The sequence below is a fragment of the Glycine soja genome, chromosome 11 (assembly GCF_004193775.1).
Source record: "Glycine soja cultivar W05 chromosome 11, ASM419377v2, whole genome shotgun sequence".
Taxonomy (NCBI): Eukaryota; Viridiplantae; Streptophyta; class Magnoliopsida; order Fabales; family Fabaceae; genus Glycine; species Glycine soja.
Window position 1 is genome coordinate 9,757,666 of NC_041012.1, and position 17,921 is coordinate 9,775,586.

At 35.8% G+C, this 17,921-nt stretch overlaps 2 protein-coding genes across 4 annotated transcripts; both read left to right on the plus strand.

Annotated features, from left to right (window-relative positions):
* The first annotated feature begins 1,359 nt into the window (after positions 1-1,359).
* On the plus strand, positions 1,360-6,108 carry LOC114372958 (50S ribosomal protein L27-like). Its single transcript, XM_028330529.1, has 4 exons — positions 1,360-1,524; positions 5,059-5,166; positions 5,261-5,385; positions 5,516-6,108. Exons 2-4 carry the CDS (start codon positions 5,085-5,087, stop codon positions 5,750-5,752), a joined length of 444 nt encoding a protein of 147 aa, XP_028186330.1. The 5' UTR covers positions 1,360-1,524; positions 5,059-5,084; the 3' UTR covers positions 5,753-6,108.
* Positions 6,109-8,268: 2,160 nt separating this feature from the next.
* On the plus strand, positions 8,269-15,960 carry LOC114374629 (ATPase family AAA domain-containing protein At1g05910-like). 3 transcript variants are annotated; one of them, XM_028332293.1, is made up of 11 exons: positions 8,269-8,428; positions 9,238-9,526; positions 10,804-10,905; positions 10,995-12,806; positions 12,895-13,083; positions 13,231-13,373; positions 13,915-14,160; positions 14,285-14,471; positions 14,596-14,661; positions 14,769-15,015; positions 15,471-15,960. In XM_028332293.1, the coding sequence occupies exons 2-11, from the start codon at positions 9,305-9,307 to the stop codon at positions 15,845-15,847; spliced, it is 3,591 nt and encodes a 1,196-aa protein (XP_028188094.1). In that variant the 5' UTR covers positions 8,269-8,428; positions 9,238-9,304; the 3' UTR covers positions 15,848-15,960. The 3 variants fall into 3 exon arrangements, with proteins under 3 accessions (XP_028188094.1, XP_028188096.1, XP_028188095.1); XM_028332295.1 differs by having other exon boundaries at positions 15,474-15,960; XM_028332294.1 differs by having other exon boundaries at positions 9,296-9,526.
* The last annotated feature ends 1,961 nt before the right edge of the window (positions 15,961-17,921 follow it).

The window sequence follows — 17,921 nt, forward strand, 5'->3', positions numbered from 1 at the left end:
CATACAAATGATGATTTAATCAATTAAACTAATAGATCAATTATGTTATAAAATAATTAATTTTATTATATATAATACTAAATTTCTAGTATATATATTTAATACAAATATAAATTTATATAATTGTAACGATTATTTTTTATCTAATAATATGTTTTTTTACATATATAAATTTTAAATAAAAATCATAGATTTGGATAAAAATTTATATATACAAAAAAATTAATTATTAAATCAAAACTAATTATTAAAAAACTTATTATATAACTTAAATATGTATTAAATATATATTAAAAATTTTAATATTATATATAATAATAATAATTATTTTATAACATAATTAACTTAATTATATTCACTTTGATGTAAGGATTGTGAATCCTATAAGCTATTCGAATGAGCCTTACGAATCTTAATAAATAGCTATTCGACCTGAAAGGAACAATAGATAACAACATTTCGGGACTTGAATCCTACACATCCTTATGTATATCATGCACTATCCATTTTTAAAAAAAATCCCAACCTACCCCTTCTTTCTCCCGCAGATGCAGTAAACACGTAACCCCTTTCCATTCGTTCTTCTCTTCTTCCCACAATGCAATTTGAACCTCGCTTTCTAGTTCTTCTCTTCTTCTCCAATTCAACTCTTCTTTCTACAACCATCAACGGTTCCCGTGCAGAAGTATTTCTCCTCCTCTAACTCTTCATGTCACAGGTATGTTTCAACGCTTCACATTTATGTTGTGGACCTGTTTCCAGAACGATTATTTTTGCTTCTAGAATAGTTGTTCCGGAAACACCTTTTCTGAAAGCAAAAATAGTTGTTCTGAAAAGCCTATTTCGGAGTGCTTTCAAAAATGGTTATTCTGGAATTGCCATTATGGAATGGCTATTCCAAAATGCTTGTTCCGGAATGGTCATTCTGAAAGCGTTTTCCAGAATGCGACCCCACTCCCATCCAAACCAAAACCCAAATCCACCTCCCCCCACACCCACTAGAAAGGAAGAAGCAGCTTACCTTGGATGACGAAGGAGGAAGGGAACGAAAGAGGAATCATGGGAGGAGCACCACGCCGTGGAAGGGGTGCGCAACGTCGGGGGAGGAGGTGCGCCGCTGGGGAAGGAGGAGCCTTCACGCCGGAGGGAGGTGTTAGGATTAGGGGAAAAGATGCTAATTCATATGGGTAATAGGATAATTTCAAGTCCCCAACATTTTGGTTCCCGCCATAAAATATTTGGGGTTTATTGTTGGGCTCCGGAATGGCCCAGTAAATGCTTATTGGGCGGGTCACAGAGAACCGGATGAGATCCGTTTTGTACGGATCCGGGTTGCACACTACAGAAATATTTGGCGTTTTGGTTTGGAGCTAAGTGTGAATGAGGAGAAGAGAAGAAGGCTGAGAACAACAACGAAAAAGGGTTTTTGGTTTTGGACTCTGAAAGAAACTCAAAGTGATGCGTTTCATCGTTCTTTCGCCCAAACCCTAACCTCGTCCTCGTGCATTCATTCCCCGCGATCAGGTTCGCTCTCGATTTCCCCCTCTGTTTCGCGTCCTTTTCCGTTTCCATTCCTCACAACACTCGCATCATTCTCAATTTCACTGATTACTTTTTTTTTTTTTTTTGGTTATTGTCGTCTTTTTATGCAGTTTTATTGCTGAGAGCATTTAATTTAAGCTTGAATTACTCGTAGATTTGAGATTTCATGATTGAACATCTAGAAATGGCTATTAGTATTTGTCTTTGGGTTTTGGCATTCAGATATCTCTGTTGGAATTCAGTTCAGCCAAATTATTTTGGTGGAATTTTATTCTGACAGCTTTTAAGTTAAGTTCCACAAATTATTGGGTTGCTTGGATGCAAGCTATAGTAGTTTAAGACGAAGATACGCTGACAAACTGACATTTGATTGCACATGTGGAATTGAAATCACTCAGATGAACAAGAAATTTAGGAAGTTGTTTAGAGTGATAAGATCTAAAATTTGATATAAGATATGACTGCACTTGGGGCCAAGAGATGATGCAATTAATTTTTTATATTTGAATTTCTCTTGTGCTTGAACTTTTGAAATTTGAAGTAGACGGACAATAGTAAGATTGACTCTTGCGATTGAAGGATGATTTCCTTTTACCTCTGGTGGATAGAGAAATTAGATGAAAATTAAATCCTTCTCATAATCAATTTTCCCTTTTCATTTGTATGTTCCCTCAAGTGAGAAATTTTAAGCAGTTGCAGGCACTTTGGCACCTTTAGGTATCTGTATTTGTTTAATGTTTAAGGTGGCAAACTTCATGTGATGCTGTCCATCTCTTTCCTTTCACATTTCCTTATTTTTCTCCAGTTTTGCTCCCAAGATGTCTGGGCTTTGTTTTGTCTATATATCAAATTTTTAGGAACATCCTTAAAATTGTGGGATGATAGGATCACTCTGAAATATCAAAGTTGTTTTGTAAACGCTATGCAGAGCACTAGGAGAATCTAAAGGAGATTGAGATAAGATGCCATGTTAAAGGAATTAAAAATTTACATGATTCAGGACATTGGTGTCTTACTCAAGGTTCAATTGATAACCTTAAGGCCACTTTGAAAGATATTAATTCACTGGGAGGACCATAGCAACCTAGCTGGGATAATTGGAAATCTGAAGAGATGAATGTATTCTATGATAAAGTCATAAAAGTGTTAATGGTGCATGTTATTCCTATTGTATGTAGTACTGAAGATAGAGAAGCCATAAAAGTGATAGGAAAGCGTCAATTTAAATACTCCTTTGGATGCATTTGTTAAAAACACTAATTTAACTGAGAAATGTATATGTGCACTGAAATTGGGTCAATGAGCAAATGCTCCAAAAAACTTATAAGACTTGCTGAGTCTAGTCACTGTCAGGTCCTTAAGAACAATGTTAGAACGGGTGAGGAACAGAATCTGAGCAAGCTCAACACATTACACACGTATCGGGTAAAGAGTGTTATGCATCCTACACTGCAACATGGCATTACTATCAATTCTTTTTAACTTTTAGGTATTGCATTCCAAATAAAAGACTTGTTCTTAAAGGGAGTTTTGGATTTCCAGTAGGTTTTGTGAAGAATACTTTTCCTAATTCAAGGAATGGGTGAGGAATTGAAAAAAGATATACAGGAAAATGCCCTAGAAGGATCATGGGACCATATCCTTTTATCTAGTCATGAAGACAAATAATAGAGCCAGGGAGTCCCAAATAGGACTTCAATTCCAAAAATTTCTGTCATTTAAATTTTGAAATAAGTTTAAATTCCATGAAAACCAAAAGGATTCTTGCACAATTTTGGGGAGGAGGATTTAGAGAAGAAGGGTTATGAAGACATAGAATGGCACAATTAAAGGCGCATTTCCTATGCATAGGTCCTCCCTGTGAGCCATTAGCCTTCTTCAAGGAAGGCAAAGACTTAAAGGTAGAGGAACCTTGAGAAATAAATTTCCAAGCACTAGAATGAGAGGCTTGGAAGACATTTTTGGCATCATTCCTTTTTGGATCTTCTACAGATTACCTGGTGCCAGAGGAATCGAGGTTCCAAAGGAGAATAGCAAAGCAATGTCAGAGCAATGTTCTTAGACGCAAAATGACCAAGACCCCATAGCTGTAGTAGCTTTTCTGTCTTCTTTTGATCTCTGTTAATCTCCGACTATTTATGAGATTATGCAAGATGGCTAGTGAAACCATTCTTAATAGGCAACTTTCTAAGCCATTTCATGTGCTTCTTAATTTGTTTTTGACTTGTATACAGTGAATGTCTTGAGGTGCTTCTTTACAAAATTATGACACCAAAATTTGTCATTGAGGCTATTTAATTTCAGTCATGTGGGGGCTTTTCGTAGTTAATGTCTTGAATGCTTCCCTATACAGTACTTCCTCCAGTCTCAAATATAAGGAAAAAAACATTTTCTTGGTCTCAAATATAAGAAAATTTAAACTAACTTTACCTTATTTAATGCTAGTATCTCTAAAACACCTTTCATTTATTTGAGGTGTTAGTTTGAATGACTCTTTTCTATTCTTGGTACCAAGTTCCAATGAAGGATAAATTGGGAAAAAATGATTTTTTAATTGAAATGGTGCAATTAAATGTGGTTAACTAACTTTTTTAGTTAGTGTAAATCGTTTTTTTTTATCTTATATTTTAGACCAGACGGACTATAAGCTAGCAATTTTTTAAATTGGCCACCCCATGCCACATTCTGGCATTCACTACTTTTTTATACTGTGTATTATTTTGATGTTATTTTGAATTTAGATTGAGTTGGTTAACTAAATGACAGTTTAATTTGCTATAATTTAATCAAAGCAGCCATCTATTCAGATTTACTTTAAACAGTGTAAATATAACAGTACCACTTTTACTTATCTTATTATTATAATAAATATTACTTTTTGCAGATAAAAAAAAAAAGATTTACTTGAAACAATGATTTAACATATTCTAGTTGCTAGTTACTAGAAAATTAGATTTCTACTGAATTTATTTATTCTTAAAGAAGAGATGTATCACCATGAATGAGGACAACAGGTAGGTATTCCTGTGCTTGTAATGATTGATTTCTGTTTTGCGTGATGAATGCATCAACCTTAAACACTAAATCTGCAGTACTTAACATTAATAAGGATGGAACTGTTTATATTGTATCATTCTTATTCTCTGTCCTAACTCTTTGGGGGCTACCTTAATTGGAGCCTCTAGGGTGGTGTGTAATCTCACATCAACTAGAGATATGGCTTAAATACAACTTATAAAGCTTGGGTATTCCTCACCTTACAAGCTAGTTTTGTGGGGTTGAATTAGGTCATAGGCCCAAATTCCAACAATTGTTATAAGTCCTTGTATGCATATTAAATATATAAATACCTTGGAATGATCACAGGACAGTGGAATTGTTTGACCAACTTATTTCTGATCTTTCTACAACTGATTCATTCTGGTAGTTCTGGTAGTTGTTACCACAAGCAAACCAGCCATAATTGATTTATTTCACAGTATTTGAAATTTTCCAATGTTTTTATGTGTATTTCAGGTGTGTTTTTATCCATTGCAAACAGCATGAATTTTGCAGCATCATTGTGCAGAAGATTGAATATCAAGGAACTTGTGACATATGTTCCTGTGTATAGAAGCACCAGTGGTATAACTTCATGATCCTATATTTGCTATTGTATAATGTATTTCAAAAGTAATCTACACTAATGGTTTATTGTCCCCCACTATTTTATTTTTAGGTGTTTCTGGAGAAGGTTTGAATTTGGCGTTCAGGCGTTGGGCTTCCAAAAAGACTGCTGGTTCCACAAAGAATGGACGGGATTCAAAACCCAAGAACCTTGGAGTGAAGAAATTTGGTGGGGAGGTATTTGTTTTATTCTTTACGAGTATGAGTATTAATTTTATTCAATGCAGTTAGAGGAAGACAAAACTGAACCTGGATGTTCTGGACATGATCCATTTACTCATGATGTAACACTTTTCTTACTATGCAGAGGGTGATACCTGGAAATATCATTGTTCGACAGCGTGGCACTCGTTTTCATCCAGGAAACTATGTTGGACTTGGGAAAGATCATTCTCTGTTTGCATTGAAAGAGGGATGGGTGAAGTTTGAACGGAACAAGTTGACTGGTCGCAAGTGGGTGCATATTGAGCCTAAGGAAGGTCATGTTCTCCACCCTCTGTATGCAGCAGATGGTTCTGCATCTGAACTCAAAGTTGCTGTCTAAGTCTCATCTGTCATCCATGATAGAAATTTTTATTTACTGACAAAATTCAGCTTTACCTTCTTGGCTTCTGTGAACTTCTAGATCTAAAATTGAAAAACTAGTCAGGTGTTTTGGTACATTGGAAGCATTTAAAAGATTGAGTCCAGAAGGCAAGATTAGTTGTTACTTCAGCATGCTAGAGACTTGCTCCTTTTTGTATTTGTCAAATTATGCCTGATTATTAGACTGTAATTGGTTAGGGCGAGTTTGATCAGATCATGTAGGAATAAGGTTCAATTTTACCAATATGTTCAACTACATTTATGAAAGCACTTCTCTACATTTATGAAAGCATTTCTACTTGACACATCGTTAAACTTATCTTTCCATGATCTTTTCTTGAATTCTCAAAGCTCATTTGGCTCCATCAATTGCTATCTTAGATGTGCTACCAAAGGCACTGGGGTTAGCTAGCTAATTTGTAACCAATTATTTAGCTAGCATTTACCTTAGTTAAATAATTTTAGAACTATGTCTTAAAGTAATTCGATGGATGATTGACTTGATAATAAGATCATGGGTCTTATGAAGGTAGACAAGATCCTCTAGATTGGCCATAGGCCCTTCATTTTAAATAATACGGTTCTTAATGTTTACAGCATCCTTGCTATAATTTGTGGTATTCTTTTTCTTGTCAAAATTTTCAGTGCTACTAAATTGGTGGGGGATGATCATAATCACCATTCTATTTTCTAGAGACGAGTGCTTGGTGGTTGACAAAACCCCGTTTACTATTTGTGTGTTTTACAGCTCTCTCTCTCTCTCTCTCTCTCTCTCTCTCTCTCTCTCTCTATATATATATATATATATATATATATATATATATATATATATATATATATATATATATTAAATCCACTTAATACTTGTTTGGTAGTCAAAATAAGATAATGACAAATAAGAGAACTAAATAAAAGTATGAAAGGATATAACAGGTTGGCAATTTCCAACTTACCTTAAGTAAAAATTGTTCACTCTATAAATGCAACTTGTAGATGAAACTCCCACCCTTATAATACTCTGCTTCACTAATCACAATATTACCGTTTACAATAGTAATGATATGATGTCTTGACTTGATAAATATCTTTTCCAGCCAAATTATGATTAAATGTAAAATAGCGCAACACTCGAACTGTTAAAAGATAAATGTATGTTAAAATAATTAACATACGGTTTACATAATTGTTTTTTTATAGAACGGAAAAAGGAAATGGTACATGTGCAGGAGGTATAATATACACTAAAATCAGGAAAAAAAAATATGGAAGAAAATTCTTGGTCCTAACATGAACACAACTTTAAATTGAGGAATCAACACTAAATGTTGTAAATTGTTTAAGATACTTTTTGTACTACCTATTTTTTTTTTAAAAATCAACTATTTTTTGTATTTTTGAGATATTAAAATAAAATTGCGTATCTCTACTTTTTAAGATAATTGTTGTAGATAAATAATATCTTTTCTTTAACTTTTATGTTTACACTTCTGCACAACATAAGATTACTAACATTTTTTTTATATCTATGTATATAATAATCACAATTGTTTATACATTAGAGTATGACACCATGCCTGCATAAAAAAGAAAAATCGTATAATAGAAAAAATTATTACAATGTACTACAATGTGTTTCCGCTAGTTAATTATAAAATCGATATCTTTATAATTACTGTTTCGGTTTTGAAAAACAAATATTTCATTTAAAGGAAAAAAGAAATATTTTAACCATCCAAATCTTGATATGAAAGTTATTGGACCTGAAAAGAAAAAATAGATAGCAATATTTCGGATTTTTCTTCCTACACCCAGCATTTGTTCTTGTTCACCTAGCATTTAGGATGAAAACTCAAATACACGCTTACGTTATAACCTATACGGATTGTCAATCCGTAAGGCCATGAACCTCCACGGCAAGGTTGACAGTGACAAAGTACACAGACAGCGTGAGAGGGAGACGCTCCGCGATGAGGTTGGAGCGAAGGGCGATGCTGAGGAGTTGGCGCTGTCACGAGGATCACACACCACGCCCACTTCCTCCCCCTCCTTGGCCAGCGTCGTCACGAGGATCTTAGCAACCTTGTGTGACTCTGATGTGATGATGCTGCTATGCAAGACTAGAGGGAGGGCGATGGCCATGAAGGAGGTGGCGGTGCTATGACGCGTCAGAAGTTGGAGTGAAGGGCGATGGCAGTGGCGGTGCGAGGAGGTGGCGATGTTACGGTGCGGCAGAGGTGGTGTAACAAAATTGGTGAGGAGGAGGTGGGGAAGGTAATGGCCTTACGGATTTGCTATGGATTATGAATCCATATGTTTTAAAAAGGGGTAATTTTGGTAAAACGAAAATATTTGGGGTTTATTGGTGGGCTCCGGAATGGCCCAGTAAATGTTTATTGGGCGGGTCATAGAGAACCGGATGAGATCCGTTTTGTACGGATCCGGGTTGCACACTACAGAAATATTTGGCGTTTTGGTTTGGAGCTAAGTGTGAATGGGGAGAAGAGAAGAAGGCCGAGAACAACAACGGAAAAGGGTTTTTGGTTTTGGACTCTGAAAGAAACTCAAAGTGATGCGTTTCATCGTTCCTTCGCCCAAACCCTAACCTCGTCCTCGTGCATTCATTCCCCGCGATCAGGTTCGCTCTCGATTTCCCCCTCTTTTTCGCGTCCTTTTCTGTTTCCATTCCTCACAACACTCGCATCACTCTCAACTTCACTGATTACTTTTTTTTCCATGGATTTTGGGTTATCATGTTTCTTGTTGTTCGCTTCACTCTTCCTTCTGCGAAAAACGTTGTTTTTTCCCTTTATTAAATATTTTTTTAATGTTATTTTGTCGTTTGAATGATGAATACGGTGTTTGTTTGGTGGTTAGTTTGAAGATTGCATGTTGGAACATGACACTTGTATTTATGGTAAATGTTGCATCTCAATTTGAGGATTGTGTTTCTGGTTTTCGTTGCAGCTTCTCTGTCTGTCTCCTTATGATAGACAACATTCTGTATCAATGTAAAAAAAAAAATTAAGCTTTTTTATTTCATGTTTATGTAGTTTTTGCACCTAAATTGTCTTGCACATACATTTGGCTTCTCAAAGTTCTGTAGAGCAATGCTTTTGTTGTGATTCTTGGAATAGTATTCGAAATTTTACCCATGCAAGTGGGAAAAGGCTTTTGTTGTTATTGTTGTTGTTTCTTTAGCTAGTATAACTTTTAAAAGGTTTTATGTGAACCTGTTGTGAAGTACTTTAATTGGTTGTTTCATGCTTATGATATGATCAATGTTCTTTTTATCAAGAAGAAAATGTTCAAAAGCAACTTTATTTTTTGGTATTCCTCATGCGTTTAAGGACGACCTTGGTGTTTTTGGTTAACCTTGTGTTATTTTTGTGTACTCCTGTATCTTGGGAAAGTTTTAAGTGCTGTAGATTCTGCTAATTTCTGCAGGTGTTGCTGACTGAGTTCTGCTGATCATGTGAATTTTTTTTTTAATTGCAAAATTTAGCATTGCTTCATGTATCCAAAACAGTCAGGCCAAGATGGCCCTGATTCCAGACAGGTACGCTCAAGTGATAGGATCAAGACAAGGCCAAACGTTTATGGCCGGCCATATTTGTATTACAACCAAAATCATAGGCACACCAGGAAAAGCAAGATCAAGACAAGGACAGCAGCTTCACAGATTGCTAAGATGTTGCGTCCAGGGAATCGAAAATCAAAAGATTCTAATACTAATGTAAGTATCTGTGTATCAAAAAAGTTCTAGAAGCATAATTCTTAATGAGGATGGCCATCAATTTTATTGTTTAAATTGCATAGACTCTGTTATAAATCCCTCAGATTGTCAGATGTGACATGGATGCCAATGAAATCCCCCCCCCCCCCCCCCTCCCTGAGTCAATATGTGGAAATATGAAGTTATGAATATATCTGATTTTTTTAGGGTCAAGAATATATGTATGTAATTATTAAGGTTGTTTGGTTTGAGAATTGAGAAAACGTTTTCCATATTACTTTTTTCAAATGTTTGTATGGAAAATAGTGAAAACATAAAACGATAAAAAGGCAATTGTGGCAGCATGATGAGTCGCGGGTAAATACTATTAATTAGTTGTAAATACTCTGCTATATGATAGTGTTTCTGTGTTTATTGATGACACAGTATTAATAGTATTTATTGACAACATAGTATTTGTATGCAATAGTTTTGCAAAAGGTTTATCTCTTAAATGTGTCTTGGATATTATGATTTCCTGCATATCATTAATATGGTCTGGTCCCTTAGATCTAGTTATAGGACCTTGAACAGGTCTAGTTGTAATTCATTAGGTTCTGACTTCTTACTCCTTTGTGGTCTATTTCAAGCAAAATTTGGGCTTGTTGGAGTGAACCTGGCAATAACCTTTCTTAAAATTCCTGCATAATATTATTATTTTTACTGCAAACTAGTTTATATGCTTGCTTACAGAAATAATCGCATGAACTGTCCATCCTAAGACATAGCAATTATAGAATTACTCAAACATAACATGTGCCATACTAACAAATGGAGATAACATCCAAACACTAAGTTATTTATTGTCTAAGCCTAATATTCTAGACATGATAGTTGACACTTGGTTCTTCCATTCCTCCATTGCCTTCACTGATAACTTAAACAAAATGCATTACTTTAGCAATCAAGTTTGATTGCTCAGATCATAACTAAAACTAGTCTCTGGCCTTTGCTTCACTGGATATGATTGTACAGTAGCTATTCTCCTTGTTTCTTTGTTTTGGCCTCTTTTGACATCTTTGACAGATGCAACTGATTGTTTTTTATTAGTTGGCATAATTTATTAGTAGGTAGTGATGGATTTGATTATTTTCCCTATCTTGTACTTGTGTGCATTTATTTCACTTATTGCTAAGAATCATGTCATTTGCTGAGTTTGCTCAGATGATAAATGTAATTTGTCAGTATTATATGGATATATTTAAATCCTTGGGCTGTGTTATCTGTGCTTCTCACAGTCTGGCTCTGCCAACCTTCGACGTTCAACAAGGAAGAGAAGGCTTAATGTAAATCTTGAAGATTTTACAGACAGCTCTGGAGCTCAAGATGAAGACTTAATGGTGAGGTTTTATACTCCATTCAATATAAAATTGTGTGATAAATTTGAATTTGCTATAATTTGGGCTGAAGGTATGTGGCCATGTTTCAGAGACCACCTACATATTCATCATTGAGAAACCGGATGAAAAATAGTGTCAGACGGGATGGTTTGATGTCTAATAAGCGCAAAAGAGCAGCGGAGACTAAACAAACACCTCGACGTGAAGGTCTACGTCCTCGCCGTTCAAAGGGTGCTGCAATAGAACGATTAATTTTAGAATCAGATGATGAGCAAGACCTTTCAGAGGAAAAGGTTGATGAGGATGAAACAGAAAATGGAAATGATGCAGATGATGGCCAAAATGAGATTGAGGGGGACGCTGAGGAGGAAGATGAAGATGAGGACGAAGGTGATGAAGATGGTGATGATGAAGAGGGTGAAGAAGAGCAGGATGGAAGAAGGCGCTATGATCTTCGAAATCGTTCAGATGTCCGCAGGTTCTCTATGGAGGAAGGGAAGGCCCGGCCAAGATCTCCAAGAAGAGTGTTACATCAAGGTATGGGAACTAAGGTCAACAGAGATGTAAGGAAAGGTGGATCACGAGTTCATAAGCGTCATCGTTTAGCGAGGCCTGAAGATTCTGATGACTCCCTTCTTGTGGATGAGCTGGACCAAGGCCAAGCTATTCCATGGGGGCGAGGTGGCAACAGATCTGGTCCGCCTTGGCTATTTGGGGGCTTAGAGATGCATGGAACAACAGCTTTTGGATTAAATCTTGCTGCATCAGGTTGGGGTCATCAGGGTGATGCTGTGGCTACTCTAACTTCGGGGATTCAAACTGCTGGACCAAGCTCTAAGGGAGGGGCAGATATCCAACCCTTACAGGTTGATGAGAGTGTTAGTTTTGATGATATAGGTGGGCTCTCTGAATACATTGATGCTCTTAAGGAAATGGTTTTCTTTCCATTATTGTATCCAGATTTTTTTGCAAGTTACCACATAACTCCACCTAGGGGGGTATTGTTATGTGGGCCCCCTGGCACAGGGAAAACGTTAATTGCAAGAGCTTTGGCTTGTGCTGCTTCTAAAGCAGGCCAGAAGGTTAGCTTTTATATGCGCAAAGGAGCAGATGTGTTAAGCAAGTGGGTTGGTGAGGCTGAAAGACAATTGAAACTACTCTTTGAGGAAGCACAAAGGAATCAACCTTCTATTATCTTTTTTGATGAAATAGATGGACTTGCACCTGTGAGGTCTAGCAAGCAAGAACAAATTCACAATTCCATTGTGTCTACTTTGCTTGCTTTGATGGATGGCCTTGACTCTCGTGGGCAAGTTGTTTTAATTGGAGCTACTAACAGGATTGATGCTATTGATGGAGCCTTACGGCGCCCTGGTAGATTTGACCGTGAGTTTAACTTTCCTCTGCCTGGTTGTGAGGCACGTGGTGAGATATTAGACATTCACACTCGTAAGTGGAAGCATCCTCCTCCAAATGAGCTGAAAAAGGAACTTGCAGCTAGTTGTGTAGGTTACTGTGGTGCTGACCTGAAGGCTCTTTGTACTGAAGCTGCCATCCGTGCATTCCGTCAAAAATATCCACAGGTTTATACTAGTGATGACAAATTTGTCATTGATGTTGATTCTGTCAAGGTAGAAAAGACTCATTTTATTGAAGCCATGTCTACCATTACTCCTGCTGCTCATAGGGGAGCTATTGTGTACTCTAGGCCTTTGTCTCTAGTAGTTCAACCATGTCTTCAGAGACATTTAGAGAAAGCCATGTGTAGTATATCTGATATTTTCCCTCCAGCTTCAATTACATCAGAGTTGACCAAACTTTCGATGCTCTCCTACGGGTCTGCAATTCCACTTGTGTATCGGCCTAGGCTTCTGCTTTGTGGTGGTGAAGGTACAGGGCTGGTAATTATCTTGGAACCTTCTAATATTATTGAAAGTTTTTCCTTGCAGCAACTGAAGACTGAATATACTTACTGCTCTAGTTTAACAGGATCATCTTGGCCCTGCGGTTTTACATGAGCTGGAAAAATTTCCCGTACATTCATTAGGACTTCCATCTCTTCTGTCAGATCCTAGTGCAAAGACACCAGAGGAGGCATTGGTACATATATTTGGTGAATCTAGAAGAACAACACCATCAATTCTCTATTTACCACAATTTGATGTTTGGTGGGAGACTGTGAGTATATCTAGGTTATCTGTCAATATATATGCTAAATGAACTAATCTGCATGCCCAAAATTTGCTTCTCACTCTGACAGGTTTCCTAATATTGAATTTCTGTTTTTGATGCAACCTGTGTTTGATTGGTTTAACTATCTTGCAGGCTCATGAACAGCTCCGGGCTGTTCTCCTGACTTTGCTAGAAGAATTACCATCTGACTTGCCTATCTTACTGCTTGGTACATCCTCAGTTGCACTTTCTGAAGTTGAGGAAGTGCCTACTTCCATTTTCCCTCATCGCTCAGTGTACGCTTGATATAATTTACTGCAAATCTTTTTTTAGTTCCAAGGCAAAGAAAGTTTCTTTTTTCTTTATACCAGTACTACGGATGTAATTATATTGCTATAAATGGGTGGTTTGTAGGGTGGAAATTAATAATGGAACTCAACAAGGCTTCCATTTTTTGTAGAATAAAAAATCTTCTTAGTTTGCTGATGTAGAGCTAGTGTTTTCTGAAACTCTTTCTTTTGTCAAAATTCCTGTTTTTACAAAGGAAACATAGGCCAGAGGTATCCATCACATTACTTTTCATGCATTAGTACTATTAAGAGTGGTAAAAATACCAGCATTGCAAATTTTAATGCTTCCCATCATTATTCAGTGCCCTGTTTCCTTACCAAAGCTTTTATAGTTGGTTATTTATTTTCACAAGTATTTGAATAACTGTAGGTTTGTTCAAATGCTAAGGCTGAACGTTTCTTATAATCTATATATTCCTCTTTGAATTTGAAAAGTATTCTTCATGTCTTTGTTTCTGTGTTCACCCTCCATTTCCCTTTGGAACAGTTATGAAGTGAATATGCCATGTGCCAAAGATAGGACTTTGTTTTTCAATGTTTTGATAGAAGCTGCTATGTCAATATTGTTGGAGGGAATCAACAAGAAATCTCAAGACACCGGATGTCTCCCAGAACTTCCCAAGGCACCGAAATTGGCTAGTGGTCCAAAAGTATCTGAGCTAAAAGCAAAGGTGGAAGCTGAGCAACATGCACTTCGTAGATTGCGAATGTGCCTTAGAGATGTTTGCAACCGGTATGTCAACCTATGCCTTATGTACAGTTGTTTCCTTCATTTGACTCATTGACGCCTTTAACTGTATGCATCCTCGCTCTCTCTCTCTCTCTCTCTCTGAAAATATATTTTTTGTCCGTTACAGGATTCTGTATGACAAACGATTTAATGCCTTCCATTATCCAGTGACAGATGAAGATGCACCAAATTATCGTTCAATTATACAGAACCCAATGGACGTGGCTACCATCCTGCATCATGTTGATAATGGTGACTATATTACAAGTGCTGCATTCCTGCAGGACATCAATCTCATTGTTTCCAATGCAAAGGCATGTATCTTGTGCCTTAAGTGTTCCTTTTTTGGTTGGGCAATATATATATTGAAAATGCTTCATAAAATACTTCTAATATTCAAAGCATGTCCTATGTTTGATCCTTCTTTCTGCAACTCAGGCTTACAATGGAGAGGACTACAATGGTGCTAGGATTGTTAGTAGAGCTTGCGAGCTCCGTGATGCGGTACGTGGACTTTCTTTTGCCTTAAGTTATACATTGTAGTTTTTGATGTTGTCTGTTGTCTAGCAAATGCTCTTCTTTGTCTTACTCTTTTTTCTTACTTTTTTCAGGTGCATGGGATGCTCTCACAGATGGATCCAGCACTGGTTGCATATTGTGAAAAGATTGCTAGCCAAGGTGGCCCAGTTCAGTTGTCTGATGAATTAGGGGATTCTACATTCCCTGCTACTCCTGTTGTGCTGCTGGGTCAAAGTACTAGAATGAGTGCTCGACTTCGCCATGTCCAACCAGAAGTTAATATGAATCAGAGTTACGAAGTATTGAAGCGAACTAAGAAGATCGCTGAAGTGCATGCAGGTATGAATTGAATGCCTTTGCAGCATGAATTCTTTCCGTGTAAAATGGTTTCCTTAAATGTCATCCATAGCCATACATACTGTTGTTTCTGTTTTGCTATCATGATTCATGAAGTTTGAATACTTTCAAGTTATCCAAATTAAGACAAGCAATAATGGAACATGGAAGTGTCAGTATTTTGTAACCTGAGCTGTTATTTTGGTCGTAATTCATAAGAATGGGTGAGCCGTGATAGTTGTGAGTAGGTAGGCATCTTTAAAAATTGTAGATTTTCTATACTACTTCAAAGTCCTCACGCTTGTCATGTACTTAACTTTTATATACTTGGAAAAAGCTGAAAAAAACAATGATACTGGTGTTGCTTGATTTCCAATTAATGATTAATTTCCTGTTCACTTTTTTCCTGATGGTTCAAATACTGATTTTAAAGTTTATTGAAAATTTGCGTTTCATAGCAGAAGACAAGTCACAAGAAGATTCGGTACCCCCAAAGTCTTCCCAGGAGCATCAAGCCAATGACACAAATTCTGAAAGGCTGGAAAATGTGTCAATTGAAGGAGATTTGCATGGAACTTGTACAAATAACCTTGCTGATGGCAACAGTCCTGATGATGTCACAATGCTAGATGGTGAATTTTCAGGAGAAGTAGAGTCTGTCAAGCAGCTTTTTGTGAAGCGTAGTGAAAATTACAGCATTCCACAACTTGAAAGGCTTTACACGAGAGTTATGAAGGGCGTGTTTGAAACCAAAAATAAAGGAGTGAATGGGGATCTTAAGTCTTCGGTTTTGAAGTTTTTGTTGAATTTTGTAGAGGATGATGCAAATTTCTAATTACTGGGTTTTTCTTCTCCTCCAATGATTTAGAAAAAGGAAAGATTTTTACTGTAAAGTCGGGATTTTTTTAATTAAAATGTCATTTGATTGAGTACAAGAGTTCCCTTTCTTCTCCCTTCCCGAGAGCCACAATTGTCCAAAGCGATGTATAGTAGTGTGTAACCATTTATTCTGTCTCTATTCTGAATTATCGTAATTATAGGATATTAGGATTAGATGCCAGCAGCATGCTTAAACGTCAATGGTCAGTCAGAGAGATAGAACTTTTTTTTTGTTGCTGTCAACCAATAGCAACTACTATTAAAAAAATATGTTCACTACCATATAACGCATTTTCTAAAAGTTAGTAATGGTCAGTTATTAATTTCGTAGATTTAATTACAATTTAACCCTCATGATGGATGCCTTTAAGTTTAACCAGAAGGGTTGACGTGTTTGGATTTTTGTTCAAGTTTTAAGTCTTGATAAGAGATTAAAAAAAAATTATAAAAAAAATAACACGTTATTGTTTTGATGACCAAACAAATTAATCGGCCATTAACACTAACATCATTGTTATTGTTATTAGTTAAAGTTGTTATTTGACAATATTAACCAAAAGTGGTAACCAAGAAAAAACTTCCAAGAGATTTTTATTGATTAAAATTTAGATTAAAGTTTGTTGACTCGGGGGAGGGTTTTCAAGGGTCAAATATTACTCTTTCTCGAGGTATCAGAATCACGATAAGAGCTGGCTTAGTTTGATTTGTACAGAATCAAGTTCAGCTGCTTTGCTCAGAATCCGTGTGGTGTGCGCTTTTTTTGTAATATTTTTCGTTTTTTGTAACAGTCAAAATGGCTGTATCAGGTGTTTCATTTGGGGTGCTGATATTCAACTATGTTTTTGTAACTTATGGTTTTTAAGATTATCTTTTTATGTGAATAAATGAATTGACCTCCTCCTCCCTTTCCCACGACAAAACGAAGCAAAACACTGAACAATGTCTGCTTCCTGTCAACTAAATTAATTAGATCTGTTTATTAACCCTAAATCTAAATCCCATTCTGAAATTCCCGCACCGCAAACTCCTCCATTTTCATCCCCGTTGCCGCTGTGTGCCGTGCCGTGATTTCGCCGTGGCCGCCGCGGTGGTCCAGATTTGCGCTGGTCTTTGACAACAGCTTCACGCAGAAAGGAACAAGTGTTTCCTTCGTTACGAAAGAGGTGTGATTCCCAACCCTTTTCCTTCTTCCCTTCTTCAATCCCCTTTCTCCAACAACAAAACCCTCCAATGTCATTCCGATTAGCGTTCGATCATATACAAATTCCATCAGCCACTCTGTTTGTTAATTTCAACATTCAAAAGAAATGGGTATAAACGACATTTTATGCAACTTATAAATATTTAATTATCATTTTTATTATTTTTTTGTACTGTTCACCCATCCTGGACCACCTGATGCACAAGTCCACCCTATAATTCGCCAGAGATTAAAAAAAAAGGCACGGAACTAAAAAAAATAGTAGTCTTTTTTATTTGATATACATAGACTTTTTTTGGTTTACGCAAGAAAATTTGCACTAATCATCTTTCACACTATTTAGCAGTTTCTTTATTTTTTAAAATAAGTAATTTTTGTTTTTTTTATTAGTTGGATTGTTACTTAATCATCCAAAAAGTTAAAAGTTAATTTTAATATAACATATTAATGTTAACACTGATGACATAATACTTATGTGAAAAAAAAAAAAATTAAACAAAAAATAAAAATAAAAAATATTTTATTTTAAATTAAACTCACCATCATTTATTTGTAGACAAGATAAAAAAATGACTAAAAGACTTGTTTATTATTGTTTTTATGTATAATTTTATATGTTTTTATTTTAAATAATTTCCATATTTTATTTTAATTTTATTAATTTGTAATTAATTTTCATAAATTAATATGTAAATTATTTATAATTTTTGTATTCATTTTAATATATAAATGATTTTTACTCTAATTATTTACATAAAATTAAAAATATTTATATATTAAATATTTTTTAATTTATAAATTTTTATAATTTAAAAAAATTAATAACTTG

Coding starts and splice junctions, on each gene's coding strand:
- LOC114372958 (XM_028330529.1), top strand. CDS start 5,085: ATGAATTTTGCAGCATCATTGTGCAGAAGATTGAATATCAAGGAACTT. Junction 5,167..5,260: donor TGTGTATAGAAGCACCAGTG/GTATAACTTCAT, acceptor TTTTATTTTTAG/GTGTTTCTGGAGAAGGTTTG. Junction 5,386..5,515: donor TGAAGAAATTTGGTGGGGAG/GTATTTGTTTTA, acceptor CTTACTATGCAG/AGGGTGATACCTGGAAATAT.
- LOC114374629 (XM_028332293.1), top strand. CDS start 9,305: ATGTATCCAAAACAGTCAGGCCAAGATGGCCCTGATTCCAGACAGGTA. Junction 13,374..13,914: donor ATTTTCCCTCATCGCTCAGT/GTACGCTTGATA, acceptor CCTTTGGAACAG/TTATGAAGTGAATATGCCAT. Junction 14,662..14,768: donor CTTGCGAGCTCCGTGATGCG/GTACGTGGACTT, acceptor TACTTTTTTCAG/GTGCATGGGATGCTCTCACA.